Genomic DNA, 15,622 nt, shown 5'->3' on the forward strand with positions numbered 1-15,622 from the left:
GACAAATGGTTAGCACAACAATTCACAATGACAAGGACAAATGGTTCACACGACGAGTTACAAAGACTAATTAATAAGGATAAATGGTTCACCCAACGAGTCAAAAAGACTAATGAACAAGGACAACTGGTTCACACAACGAGTCAACTGGACTAATGAACAAGGACAAATGGTTCACACAATGAGTCACATGTTCTAATGAACTATGACAAATGGTTACACAACAAGTCAAGGACTAATGAACAAGGACAAATGGTTAGCACAACAAGTCAAAATGACAAGGACAAATGGTTCACACAACGAGTCACAAAGACTAATGAATAAGGATAAAATGTTCGAACAATGAGTAAGAATAACAAGGACAAATGGTTAACACAACGAGTCACAGAAACTAATGAACAAGGACAAATGGTTCACACATCGAGTCACAAGGACTAATGAAAAAGGACAAATGGTTCACACAATTAGTCACAAGGATTAATGAACAAGGACAAATGGTTAGCACAACAAATCACAATGACAAGGACAAATGGTTCACACGAGTCAGAAAGACTAATGAACAAGGACAACTGGTTCACACAACGAGTCAACTAGGCTAAAGAACAAGGACAAATGGTTCACACAATGAGTCACAAGGATTAATGAGCAAGGACAAATGGTTTAAATAACGAGTCACAAGGATTAATGAACAAGGACGAATGGTTAACACAACGAGTCACAGAGACTAATGAACAAGGACAAATGGTTAACACAACGAGTCACAAGGACTAATGAAAAAGGACAAATAGTTCACACAATTAGTCACAAGGATTAATGAACAAGGATAAATGGTTAGCACAACAAGTCACAATGATAAGGACAAATGGTTCACACAATGAGTCAGAAAGACTAATAAACAAGGACAAATGGTTCACACAACGAGTCACAAGGACTAATGAACAAGGAAAAATGGTTCACACAGCGAGTCAAATGGACTAATGAACAAGGACAAATGGTTCACACAATTAGTCACAAGGATTAATTAACAAGGAAAAATGGTTAGCACAACAAGTCACAATGACAAGGACAAATGGTTCACACAATGAGTCAGAAAGACTAATGAACAAGGACAAATGGTTACACAACGAGTCACTAGGACTAATGAATAAGGACAAATGGTTCACACAACGAGTCAAAAGGACTAATGAACAAGGTCAAATGGTTAAGGTAACGAGTCAGAAGGACTAATGAACAAGGACAAACGGTTAGCACAACAAGTCACAATGACAAGGACAAATGGTTCAGACAACGAGTCAGAAAGACTAATGAACAAGGACAAATGGTTCACGCAATGAGTCACAAGGACTAATGAACAAGGACAAATGGTTCACACAACGAGTCAAATGGACTAATGAACAAGGTTAAATGGTTCACACAATGAGTCACAAGGATTATTGAAGAAGGACAAATGATTCACACAACGAGTCACAAGGATTAATGAACAAGGACAAATGGTTCACACAACGAGTCAGAAAGACTAATGAACAAGGACAACTGGTTCACACAACGAGTATACTGGACTAATGAACAAGGACAAATGGTTCACACAATGACTCACATTGATTAATGAACAAGGATAAATGGTTCACACAACGTGATGTAAAATAACTTGGACGAATTAGGTTGAACAGATCGACGGACTGTTCGTATGCTGAATATGATAAAATCGTGTAAATCTGACAGTTTGTTGGTCTGTTCGTCTAAGTATTTTAGGATTAACGCAGCGGAATTAACTGAAATTGTTGTAAACGTGGAAAGTAACAAAGTAACCGGGATAGTATGGTGAATCTCGCTCTCCGCCTCGCAAGGTACGAACTCGAAACACTCAAAAGATCAACCTCGCAAAGAAGATCTGAAAGCCAAAACTCGCAAGCCTTGAACTCAATTGTTCTCACACAGGGAACGATTTTTTTAAAACTCATAATCTGAAAAATAGGGTTACAACGAAGTCCTATTTATACTCCTACCTAGCTTGACTAATAAGCTATCTTTCCTAATCCTACTCGATGTCACAAATCTGACTCGAGATCTAATTCCTTAGCTTATACTCCTTTCCTAAACTAACTAGGAAAATTATTCCCCTTTCCTAAACTAACTAGGAAAGTAATTAAAATACTAATAACTAGAATACAATCAGATTTTAGGGTATTCTAATTAAACTAGGATTAGGAAATAACAAGTTTTCCTAACTTGACTAGAATTATGATATAAGCTAACCTAATTCCACACGATTTAGGAAACTAAGATAATCCTATTTGAATACAAAATACTTATTACCTAATATAATTAAACTAGGATATGACTCCTTTTGGTAAGAAGTCTCGACATCACTACCTTGGATGCCAAGTAAACACGTGAACTTGCCTGAATAATACTTGAGCATTCTGAACAGTCCTGTCGTGTGTTCAATAATTTTCATTTCGACAGAATCCTTTCCAATACTTCGTTTTACACATTGCTCCTGCATCATTCTCCCTTTCTTCAAAAAAGAATCGACCCGATTCTTGGACCATCGGCCTCCCGGATCAAATATGAACCATCCCATCTTAATCATGATAGTAGTGATTCTTATGCAGCTTATATGACTCTTTCTTTTGTTCTTAAACCTAGTCCCCTTGAACCATCGGTTTTTGTGTCTTCTTCTTTTGTAGATTTTAAACAATCTTTGCTTGTGCCTTCCACCCCGCCTCCCTCCTTGCACAAAACCAGAATATTCGAAATAGGTGCTAGTAAAACCACCGTGATCAGCTCCCACATGAACCGAATTCAACAACAAACGGTATTGACAACCCCCACCGTAGAGTTTCTTGTCAATGGATACATCGAGTGGTGAACGATAAGTTTTCCTACCACGAAAATTTGAGCAATCGTTGACCTGTAGTAATTCCTTACTCGAAATCAGATTAGCAACACTTGTTTCTCCCTTGGACAGATTTGGATTATAAACCAGGCCCTCTTCAACCTCTGGCTCGTCTTCTTTAATAGCAACATCAAAAGACTCGATCTTTTCTTGTCTAATCGGATCAGCTTGGTTTTCTTCCTCTTCTTCATTGACTACTTCGAATGACTTCGGATCTGGTTCAATCTTTATCTCTTCTTCCTTCGATCCACAAGATTGATTAAGTTCACGCTCCCACTTCTCGTATTTGGATGATAGCTTATCAATTCTCCTTGTTATGTCCTCCCATAACAATTCTTCCTCATATTCCTCCAACATCTTCAATGCTTGCCTGAGTTTTTTTCGAGACATGGTAGCGCTGGTAACAAAGATAAAAAACCCTAGGACCGTCTTGGATTTAAGGAAATCAAGAGCCGAAGCTCTGATACCAATTTGATGTAAAATAACTCAGACGAATTAGGTTGAACAGATCGACGGACTGTTCGTATGCTGAATATGATAAAATCGTGTAAATCTGACAGTTTGTTGGTCTGTTCGTCTAAGTATTTTAGGATTAACGCAGCGGAATTAACTGAAATTGTTGTAAACGTGGAAAGTAACAAAGTAACCGGGATAGTATGGTGAATCTCGCTCTCCGCCTCGCAAGGTACGAACTCGAAACACTCAAAAGATCAACCTCGCAAAGAAGATCTGAAAGCCAAAACTCGCAAGCCTTGAACTCAATTGTTCTCACACAGGGAACGATTTTTATTAAAACTCATAATCTGAAAAATAGGGTTACAACGAAGTCCTATTTATACTCCTACCTAGCTTGACTAATAAGCTATCTTTCCTAATCCTACTCGATGTCACAAATCTGACTCGAGATCTAATTCCTTAGCTTATACTCCTTTCCTAAACTAACTAGGAAAATTATTCCCCTTTCCTAAACTAACTAGGAAAGTAATTAAAATACTAATAACTAGAATACAATCAGATTTTAGGGTATTCTAATTAAACTAGGATTAGGAAATAACAAGTTTTCCTAACTTGACTAGAATTATGATATAAGCTAACCTAATTCCACACGATTTAGGAAACTAAGATAATCCTATTTGAATACAAAATACTTATTACCTAATATAATTAAACTAGGATATGACTCCTTTTGGTAAGAAGTCTCGACATCACTACCTTGGATGCCAAGTAAACACGTGAACTTGCCTGAATAATACTTGAGCATTCTGAACAGTCCTGTCGTGTGTTCAATAATTTTCATTTCGACAGAATCCTTTCCAATACTTCGTTTTACACATTGCTCCTGCATCACAACGAGTCACAAGGATTAATGAACAAGGACAAATGGTTAGCACAACAATTCACAATGACAAGGACAAATGGTTCACACGACGAGTTACAAAGACTAATTAATAAGGATAAATGGTTCACCCAACGAGTCAAAAAGACTAATGAACAAGGACAACTGGTTCACACAACGAGTCAACTGGACTAATGAACAAGGACAAATGGTTCACACAATGAGTCACATGTTCTAATGAACTATGACAAATGGTTACACAACAAGTCAAGGACTAATGAACAAGGACAAATGGTTAGCACAACAAGTCAAAATGACAAGGACAAATGGTTCACACAACGAGTCACAAAGACTAATGAATAAGGATAAAATGTTCGAACAATGAGTAAGAATAACAAGGACAAATGGTTAACACAACGAGTCACAGAGACTAATGAACAAGGACAAATGGTTCACCCATCGAGTCACAAGGACTAATGAAAAAGGACAAATGGTTCACACAATTAGTCACAAGGATTAATGAACAAGGACAAATGGTTAGCACAACAAATCACAATGACAAGGACAAATGGTTCACACGAGTCAGAAAGACTAATGAACAAGGACAACTGGTTCACACAACGAGTCAACTAGGCTAAAGAACAAGGACAAATGGTTCACACAATGAGTCACAAGGATTAATGAGCAAGGACAAATGGTTTAAATAACGAGTCACAAGGATTAATGAACAAGGACGAATGGTTAGCACAACAAGTCACAATGACAAGAACAAATGGTTCACACAACGAGTTACGAAGACTGATTAATAAGGATAACTGGTTCACACAACGAGTCAGAAAGACTAATGAACAAGGACAACTGGTTCACACAACGAGTCAACTGGACTAATGAACAAGGACAAATGGTTACACAACGAGTCGCTAGGACTAATGATCAAGGACAAATGGTTAGCACAACAAGTCACAATGACAAGGACCAATGGTTCCTACAACGAGTCACAAACACTATATGAATAAGGACAAACGGTTCCCACAATGAGTCACAAAGATTATTGAATAAGGATAAATGTTTCACACAACGAGTTATAATAACAAGGACAAATGGTTAACACAACGAGTCACAAAGACTAATGAATAAGGACAAATGGTGCACAGAACGAGTCACAAGGAATAATGAACAAAGACAAATGGTTCACACAGTTAGTCACAAGGATTAAATAACAAGGACAAATGGTTAGCACAACAAGTCACAATGATAAGGACAAATGGTTCACACAATGAGTCAGAAAGACTAATGAACATGGACAAATGGTTCACTCAACGAGTCACAAGGACTAATGAACAAGGAGAAATGGCTCACAAAACGAGTCAAATGGACTAATGAACAAGAACAAATGGTTCACACAATTAGTCACAAGGATTAGTGAACAAGGACAAATGGTTAGCACAACAAATCACAATGACAAGGACAAATGGTTCACACGAGTCAGAAAGACTAATGAACAAGGACAACTGGTTCACACAACGAGTCAACTGGACTAATGAACAAGGACAAATGGTTCACACAATGAGTCACATGTTCTAATGAACTACGACAAATGGTTACACAACGAGTCGCTAGGACTAATGAACAAGGACAAATGGTTAGCACAACAAGTCACAATGACAAGGACAAATGGTTCACACAACGAGTCACAAACACTATATGAATAAGGACAAACGGTTCCCACAATGAGTCACAAAGATTATTGAATAAGGATAAATGGTTCACACAACGAGTTATAATAACAAGGGCAAATGGTTAACACAACGAGTCACAGGGACTAATGAACAAGGACAAATGGTTCACAGAACGAGTCACAAGGAATAATGAACAAAGACAAATGGTTCACACAGTTAGTCACAAGGATTAAATAACAAGGACAAATGGTTAGCACAACAAGTCACAATGATAAGGACAAATGGTTCACACAATGAGTCAGAAAGACTAATGAACAAGGACAAATGGTTCACTCAACGAGTAACAAGGACTAATGAACAAGGAGAAATGGTTCACACAAAGAGTCAAATGGACTAATGAACAAGGACAAATGGTTCACACAATTAGTCACAAGGATTAATGAACAAGGACAAATGGTTAGCACAACAAATCACAATGACAAGGACAAATGGTTCACACAACGAGTCAGAAAGACTAATGAACAAGGACAAATAGTTCACACAACGAGTTCACTGGACTAATGAACAAGGACAAATGGTTCACACAATGAGTCACAAGGACTAATGAACAAGGACAGATGGTTCACACAGTTAGTCACAAGGATTAATGAACAAGGACAAATTGTTAGCACAACAAGTAACAATGACAAGGACAAATGGTTCACACAACGAGTCCAAAAGACTAATGAACAAGGACAAATGGTTCACACAACGAGTCAACTGGACTAATGAACGAGGACAAATGATTCACACAACGAGTCACAAGAATTAATTAAAAAGGACAAATGGTTCACACAACGAGTCACATGGATTAATGAACAAGGACAAATGGTTAACACACCGAGTCATATGTTCTAATTAACTAGGATAAATGGTTCACACAACGAGTCACAAGGACTTATGAACATTGACAAATGGTTAAGGCAACGAGTCACAAGTACTAATGAACAAGGACAAATGGTTAGTACAACAAGTCATTATGACAAGGACAAATGGTTCACACAATGAGTCCCAAAGACTATATGAATAAGGACAAATGGTTCACACAACGAGTCACAAAGACTATTGGATTAGGATAAATGGTTTAAACGAGTCACAGGGACTAATGAACAAGGACAAATGGTTCACATAACGAGTCACAAGGAATAATGAACAAGGACAAATGGTTCACGCAATTAGTCACAAGGATTAATGAACAAGGATAAATGGTTAGCACAACAAGTCACAATGATAAGGACAAATGGTTCACACAATGAGTCAGAAAGACTAATAAACAAGGACAAATGGTTCACACAACGAGTCACAAGGACTAATGAACAAGGAAAAATGGTTCACACAGCGAGTCAAATGGACTAATGAACAAGGACAAATGGTTCACACAATTAGTCACAAGGATTAATGAACAAGGAAAAATGGTTAGCACAACAAGTCACAATGACAAGGACAAATGGTTCACACAATGAGTCAGAAAGACTAATGAACAAGGACAAATGGTTACACAACGAGTCACAAGGACTAATGAATAAGGACAAATGGTTCACACAACGAGTCAAAAGGACTAATGAACAAGGTCAAATGGTTAAGGTAACGAGTCAGAAGGACTAATGAACAAGGACAAACGGTTAGCACAACAAGTCACAATGACAAGGACAAATGGTTCAGACAACGAGTCAGAAAGACTAATGAACAAGGACAAATGGTTCACACAATGAGTCACAAGGACTAATGAACAAGGACAAATGGTTCACACAACGAGTCAAATGGACTAATGAAAAAGGTTAAATGGTTCACACAATGAGTCACAAGGATTATTGAAGAGGGACAATGATGCAGGAGCATGTTCGGAACAAGCAAATGAACTTCTTATTAGTCGAAATGTAACTCAACTAGTAAAAGGATTTGAGCTTGGATCGAGTAATGTGTTGATGCTAAAATGGGAAGGCATGGGAGCCGCATAACACGGCTCTGGGCTGCATATCACGGCTCCTAGGATAATTAGGATACACGGTTTCCTAAATCGTGTAGGAATAATAAGTTAGTTAATTACTATTTCTAATAAAGTTAGGAAAGCTAGATTTTCCTAATCCTAGTCAAATTAGAATACCCTAAATCTGATTGTATTCTAGTTTTTAGTATTTTAATTACTTTCCTAGTTAGTTTAGGAAAGGAGAATAATTTTCCTAGTTAGTTTAGGAAAGGGAAAGATAGCTTAATTTCCAAGTTAGGGTTTGGGTCGAATTGTGACCTCGTTTAGGAGTATATTAGGCCGTGTATGATCAGAGAAGCATCATCGAATTTTCCAGCAATAAAATTGTTTACATTTGTGAGCATTACTCTGATTAGGTTTGCGAGCTTAATCTTTAGATCTTCCTTGCGAGGTTGATTGCGTGAATCTGCGTTTGACACCTTGCGAGGTTAGGACTAGGAATTCACCATACTATCCAGTTACATTCATAATCACGAAATAATCAGTCCAAACAACACAATTTCCATTTGCAAATTTACCAATTACCACGACATACACAATCTCAAAAATAACAAACTCAACCGAACAGTTCAACGATCTGTTCAATCTCGTTTTTCCATCTTGTTTTACATCAAATTGGTTACGAGCTAAGTTGATTTATTCCTTAATAGATCTGTCTTGGGACGTCGCTAATCATGGTTAAAGACGGTGAAGAAGGTCCGAAAACATGGGAAGATGGTCATAACGAGCTGAAGTTGGAGATGGCTCAGATGGCTTATGTGTTAAAAAATATAGCAAGCATGTTGAAGGCTAAAGAGAAGAAAAAAGAATCGGACACTCCATCCGAATCTGAAGAAGAGGACGAGCAACCAAAGAGGAAGTCAAAAAATAAGAACGATGATGATCGGGGTTTAAAACTCGATATTCAAGACTTTGATGGCGAGATGGATCCGGAAAAATTTCTGGATTGGGTAAGACAAGCTGAAAGGGTTTTCGAGTATAAAGAATACGATGACAAGAAGCAATTTAAAGTTGCAATCTTGAAGCTTACAAAGTATGCATCTTTATGGTACGAAAATCTGAAAAAACAAAGGAGAAAGGAAGGCAAGGACAAGATCGAATCTTGGATCAAATTAAAGAAGCACTTGATGAGACGATTCGCCAAGGATTATGAACAAGATAACTACTTAAAGCTCCAATCTTTAGAGCAAGGAAGCATGACGGTGACTGAATACATCAAAGAATTCGAGAAGATGTCGATTGTATGCGATCTTGAGGAGAAAGAAGAGCTAAGGGTGGCGAGATTCATCAAGGGCCTAACACCCGCAATTGCTAAAAGAGTCGAGATCCAGAATTATGAAGGTTTTAATGATGTGTGTCGATTAGCATGGAAGTTCGAGAAACATGATAAGGCACAAAAACCTCATGCTTACTCCAAGGGACAAAGTTCGGGAACGAATTCATATTCCAGGCCAGCTCCTAGCAAGGCTAAAGAAATCCCGAAAGAAGAACCCAAGGACAAAGGAAAGGGTGTTGCCGAGCCAAAGGGGAGTTCTTTGAGACGTTGCTTCAAGTGTCAAGGCTATGGACATATAGCAAACGAATGTCCTCAGAAACGAGCCCTAACAGCTCAAGAATTATGTGATTTGATCCCCGTATTTGTCACGCCAGAGGAAGAAAACGATCAAGGGAATGTTGAAACCGATGGTGAAGGATTAGTCTATGATTTGGATCCGTTGAGTGACGAGGAGTGTTTAGTGCTGCGTAATTTGCATATGGAAACGGGTTGGTGAGAATGAACAACGGGAGCAAATCTTCCATACTCGGTGCAAGGTAAACCGTAAAATTTGCAATCTTATTATTGATAGTGGGTCGTGTGCTAATGTAGTAGCAAGGGACCTTGTTGATGAACTAAAATTGCAAACTAAAGATCGAGTTAAACCATATAAATTACATTGGCTGAATGGGGAGAATGGGATTCAAGTTAAGAAACAGGCCTTAGTTTCGTTGAGTTTAGGACCCTATACTGATGAGGTGTGGTGCGATATAATTCCTATGAATGCATGCCACATTCTATTGGGTAGGCCTTGGCAATTCGATAGAAAGGTTGAACATGACGGGAGAGCCAATGTGTATAGCGTGATGAAGGGTAATGTGAGATATAATCTGAAACCTATGTCACCTAATAAGATTAAAGAGTCTAAAACAAAGAAGGGGAGTATGTTTATGGAGGCTCGGGAGGTTGAAGAGGCTTTAGCTCGTGGAGAACGAACTTATGTACTGCTGGTTCGTGAATTGGGGTCCGTTGGTGTGTGTGATGACCGTGGGGTACAGGAGCTATTAGAAGAGTTCTGGGATGTGTTTCCGGATGAGTTACCGGATGGGTTACCTCCTTTACGTGGTATTGAACACCAAATAGATCGATTCGGGCGGCATTGCCTAATAAGCCGGCCTATCGTTGTAATCCGGAGGAAGCAAAGGAGTTGCGAGAGACAAGTCCAAGAATTGATAGATAGAGGATATGTTCAAGAGAGTTTAAGTCCTTGTGCGGTGCCTGCGTTATTAGTGCCAAAGAAGGAAGGGACTTGGAGAATGTGCATTGATAGTAGAGCGGTGAATAACATTACAATCAAATATCGCTTTCCTATGCCAAGACTTGATGATATGCTTGACGAACTTTCTGGTTCGTGTGTCTTTTCTAAACTGGATTTGAGGAGTGGCTACCATCAAATGAGGATTCGAGAAGGGGATGAGTGGAAGACCGCGTTTAAAACGAAGCAAGGATTATATGAATGGCTTGTGATGCCGTTTGGGTTGTGCAATGCTCCTAGTTCGTTTATGAGGTTGATGAATGAAGTGTTAAGGCCGTTCCTTAACAAATTTGTGGTGGTCTATCTTGACGACATCCTGATTTATAGCAAAGATGAAGAGTCGCACAAACGACATTTGCGAGCTGTGTTTGAAGTGTTGCGAGATCAGAAGCTTTATGGTAAGTTGGAAAAATGTACTTTTATGGTCTCAAGTGTTGTCTTTCTTGGTTATATTGTGGGAAAAGACGGAGTAAGTATGGACCCATCCAAGGTCGATGCTATTCAAGCCTGGCTGGATTCGAAATCAACTACGAGAGGTGCGAAGCTTTCATGGTTTAGCATCATTTTATAGACGGTTCATCCAGGGTTTTAGCTCGATTGTGGCTCCAATTACAGAGCTAACCAAGAAGGGAGAGTTCGTGTGGACTAACAGCGCCCAAAAGGCGTTTGAAGAGGTAAAACGCAAGCTATGCTCCGGACTGTTTAGCACTACCTGATTTTAATAAATTGTTTGAAGTCGAGTGTGATGCAAGTGGTGTTGGGATTGGTGCCGTGTTATTACAAGAAAAGAGACCTATTGCATATTTCAGCGAGAAATTAAACGGTGCAAGGTTGAACTATTCAACTTATGACAAGGAGTTTTATGCAATCGTGAGAGCATTGGACCATTGGAGTCATTATCTGCGTCCGAAACCGTTTATTTTACATTCTGATCACGAGGCTCTTAAACACATCCATGGACAGCAAAAGTTAAATCAAAGACATGCCAAATGGGTAGAATTCTTGCAATCATTCACGTTTTCTTCAAAGTACAAGACGGGAAGTTCTAATGTCGTGGCTGATGCATTATCACGAAGGCATTCATTGTTGATTGAGTTGGATGCAAGGATTCTTGGTTTCGAACATATCAAGGAACTGTACAAGTCTGATCCAGAATTTTCAAAAGAAATCATTGATCCAACAGGTTTGTATCTTATTCGGGATGGCTATCTTTTCAAAGGTAATCGGCTATGCATTCGAATGGGTCGATTAGGGAGTTGTTGGTACGAGAAGCTCATGGCGGGGCTATTCTTTGGACACTTTGGAGTTAACAAGACGAGTGACATCCTAAGTGAACATTTCTACTGGCCGAGAATGAATAAGGACGTGCAAGAGATCGTGGCGAAATGTGTGGTATGTCAAAAGGCTAAGAGCACGTTCACCAAGGGCTTGTATACACCTCTGCCGTGCACTGTACAGCCATGGAATGAGGTAAGCATGGATTTTATCCTTGGTTTGCCGAGAACTCAAAGGGGTAAGGACTCGATTATGGTGGTAGTTGATCGATTCTCGAAGATGGCGCATTTTATTCCGTGTCACAAGACTGATGATGCAACTAAAGTGGCTGATTTGTACTATAGAGAGATCGTTCGATTACATGGAATACCTCTTACTATTGTTTCAGATCGAGATGTGAAGTTTCTTAGTTACTTATGGAAAACGTTATGGCGTTTGATGGGGACTAAGCTTCTTTTCAAGACATCACACCATCCACAAACAGATGGTCGGACCGAGGTAACCAACCGTACTCTAGGGAGTCTATTGCGAGGATTGGTTAGTAAAAGCACAAAGGATTGGGATATCAAATTGGCGCATGCTGAATTCGCTTATAATCGTACACCATCAATGACGACGGGGACGAGCTCCATTCGAGATTGTCTATGGCGTGAATCCATACCTGCCAATCGATTTAGTGCCCATTCCAAAGAAAGATGTGTTAAGTTTTGAAGCCAAAGAAAGACAAGCTGCATTTCTCCGAGTATGTGAACAAGTTCGAGCTCAAATTGAGAAGGCAAATGCTAAATACAAAGAGAAGGCTAATAAACATCGAAAGCAGCCTGTTTTCAAGGAGGGTGATCTTGTGTGGTTACATTTGAGGAAGGAACGATTTCCATCCAAAAGGAAGAATAAGTTGATGCCACGAGCAGATGGTCCATTCAAGATCCTCGAATGTTATGGTTCTAATGCATACAAGCTGGAGTTGCCGAGTGAATATGGTGGGGTGAGCGCGACATTTAATGTAGGCGACCTATCACCGTATCTAGAAGACGAGGATTTGAGGGCAAATTCTCAAAAAGAAGGAGAGAATGATGCAGGAGCATGTTCGGAACAAGCAAATGAACTTCTTATTAGTCGAAATGTAACTCAACTAGTAAAAGGATTTGAGCTTGGATCGAGTAATGTGTTGATGCTAAAATGGGAAGGCATGGGAGCCGCATAACACGGCTCTAGGGCTGCATATCACGGCTCCTAGGATAATTAGGATACACGGTTTCCTAAATCGTGTAGGAATAATAAGTTAGTTAATTACTATTTCTAATAAAGTTAGGAAAGCTAGATTTTCCTAATCCTAGTCAAATTAGAATACCCTAAATCTGATTGTATTCTAGTTTTTAGTATTTTAATTACTTTCCTAGTTAGTTTAGGAAAGGAGAATAATTTTCCTAGTTAGTTTAGGAAAGGGAAAGATAGCTTAATTTCCAAGTTAGGGTTTGGGTCGAATTGTGACCTCGTTTAGGAGTATATTAGGCCGTGTATGATCAGAGAAGCATCATCGAATTTTCCAGCAATAAAATTGTTTACATTTGTGAGCATTACTCTGATTAGGTTTGCGAGCTTAATCTTTAGATCTTCCTTGCGAGGTTGATTGCGTGAATCTGCGTTTGACACCTTGCGAGGTTAGGACTAGGAATTCACCATACTATCCAGTTACATTCATAATCACGAAATAATCAGTCCAAACAACACAATTTCCGCTGCAAATTTACCAATTACCACGACATACACAATCTCAGAAATAACAAACTCAACCGAACAGTTCAACGATCTGTTCAATCTCGTTTTTCCATACTGTTTTACATCAGACAAATGATTCACACAACGAGTCACAAGGACTTATAAACAAGGACAAATGGTTCACACAATGAGTCACAAGGATTAATGAAGAAGGACAAATGGTTCACACAACGAGTCACAAGGACTAATGTACAAGGACAAATGGTTGACACAATGAGTCACAATGATTAATAAATAAAGACAAATGGTTAGCACAACAAGTCACAATGACAAGGACAAATGGTTCACACAACGAGTTACAAATACTAATGAATAAGGATAAATGGTTCACACAAAGAGTCACAATAACAAGGACAAATGGTTAACACAACGAGTGACAGGGACTAATGAACAAGGACAAATGGGTCAAACAACGAGTCACAAGGATTAATGAACAACGACAAATGGTTAGCACAACAATTCACAATGACAAGGACAAATGGTTCACACAACGAGTTACAAGGACTAATGAACAAGGAAAAATGGTTCACACAGCGAGTCAAATGGACTAATGAACAAGGACAAATGGTTCACACAATTAGTCACAAGGATTAATGAACAAGGAAAAATGGTTAGCACAACAAGTCACAATGACAAGGACAAATGGTTCACACAATGAGTCAGAAAGACTAATGAACAAGGACAAATGGTTACACAACGAGTCACAAGGACTAATGAATAAGGACAAATGGTTCACACAACGAGTCAAAAGGACTAATGAACAAGGTCAAATGGTTAAGGTAACGAGTCAGAAGGACTAATGAACAAGGACAAACGGTTAGCACAACAAGTCACAATGACAAGGTGCAGCAGGAGCTAGGGATGAGGTCCTTCATTTTTCAAGCCAAGAATACATTCCATGAATTTGTGCAAGGCAATGACAAATTTGGAAGCATTTTCTTTTGATCAAATGAAGCTTAGGAAACCTAAAATACTCACAACAGTCTCAGAATTTCAGGTCTAACTTCAGATGATCATATCAGGAGTTTTACTTGCTTAAAATTCGTGTTCTTTATATGTATAAAATCTTGAAGAAGTCTACTTTCTAATGGCTTTGGAATCAGCAATATTCATCGAGCATATTTTTCACAATCAAGCTTCAAAGACTGTCACGCAGGAATGCAATTCAGTTTTCTGAAATGACCTGTCAGTGTTAAAACTTTAATAACTCAAAATCTACTGGCTATTCTTGGTTGATTCTTTTTGGAGGTGAAAGCTAACTCCCTTAGCTTTCATTTGAGCTATCATGGGTATTTTTAGCCAATCTGAGTTGCAAGATATGAATTTTTAAAGTTTCTGATGCTGCAGAGGAAAACTGCTGAACATTCATTCCTGACCTGTTCTTACTCAAAAATCTATATCTCAAGTTCCAGGCCATATTTTTAGATGATTCCTTTTGGACATGAAAGCTAACTTCTGTAGCTTTCATTTGGCACCTATGAGGCATTTTATTTCATCCTGAGGCAAGAGATATGATTTTTTGAATACAACACATATATGTGAAAGTTCTTTGTCTGAGTTCAATTCTGACCTGAACTCACTCAAAGGCTCATAACCGAAGATCCAGACATGATTCTTGAATAATTCCAATTGGAGGAGGAAGCTAACTCATTTAGCTTTCAAATGGTATAAGGGAGACATCCTAGTTCATCCTGAACAGAAAACTATGGCTCCTGCGAGGAAGGCCTGATTTCTGAATGTTACTAAGTTTCTGCATTTTTGCATTATGTGTGCAGCGAGAGGCATTATTGTCCAATTACATGGCTTGAGTGGCACGTCCAGGGATGCCAAATGATTTCTAAATGATTCCAAGTATGTGAGCATCAGAAAACAAGAAAAGGAGACCCTCACATGTGATCAAAAGCAGATTACTTTTGAGGTGACACAATGAAAGTGACGACTTGTCCTCTTCTTCTCCTTGTCTCCTCTTTCATTTCTCTCTGCAAGGACCAGATTTGGGCCATATAAGAAGGCAATACAACAGCTCCTAATTGTCCTTAATAGTTGACATTCAGATCC

General features: G+C 38.8%; 1 protein-coding gene across 1 annotated transcript; it reads left to right on the forward strand.

The window, feature by feature from the left end:
- The first annotated feature begins 8,614 nt into the window (after positions 1 to 8,614).
- On the forward strand, positions 8,615 to 15,372 carry LOC141602213 (uncharacterized). Its single transcript, XM_074422518.1, has 6 exons — positions 8,615 to 9,704; positions 9,808 to 10,320; positions 10,777 to 10,908; positions 11,247 to 11,693; positions 12,463 to 12,770; positions 15,340 to 15,372. Exons 1-6 carry the CDS (start codon positions 8,615 to 8,617, stop codon positions 15,370 to 15,372), a joined length of 2,523 nt encoding a protein of 840 aa, XP_074278619.1.
- Positions 15,373 to 15,622: the final 250 nt, after the last annotated feature.

This window comes from Silene latifolia, chromosome 9 (assembly GCF_048544455.1).
Source record: "Silene latifolia isolate original U9 population chromosome 9, ASM4854445v1, whole genome shotgun sequence".
NCBI classification, from domain to species: Eukaryota; Viridiplantae; Streptophyta; class Magnoliopsida; order Caryophyllales; family Caryophyllaceae; genus Silene; species Silene latifolia.

Excerpts from the sequence above, each read along its gene's own strand:
- LOC141602213 (XM_074422518.1), top strand. The coding sequence starts at position 8,615 with ATGGTTAAAGACGGTGAAGAAGGTCCGAAAACATGGGAAGATGGTCAT. Across the intron at positions 9,705-9,807 it reads TAATTTGCATATGGAAACGG|TAGCAAGGGACCTTGTTGAT; the intron begins GTTGGTGAGAAT and ends GTGCTAATGTAG. Across the intron at positions 11,694-12,462 it reads AGAAATCATTGATCCAACAG|TGCCCATTCCAAAGAAAGAT; the intron begins GTTTGTATCTTA and ends CAATCGATTTAG.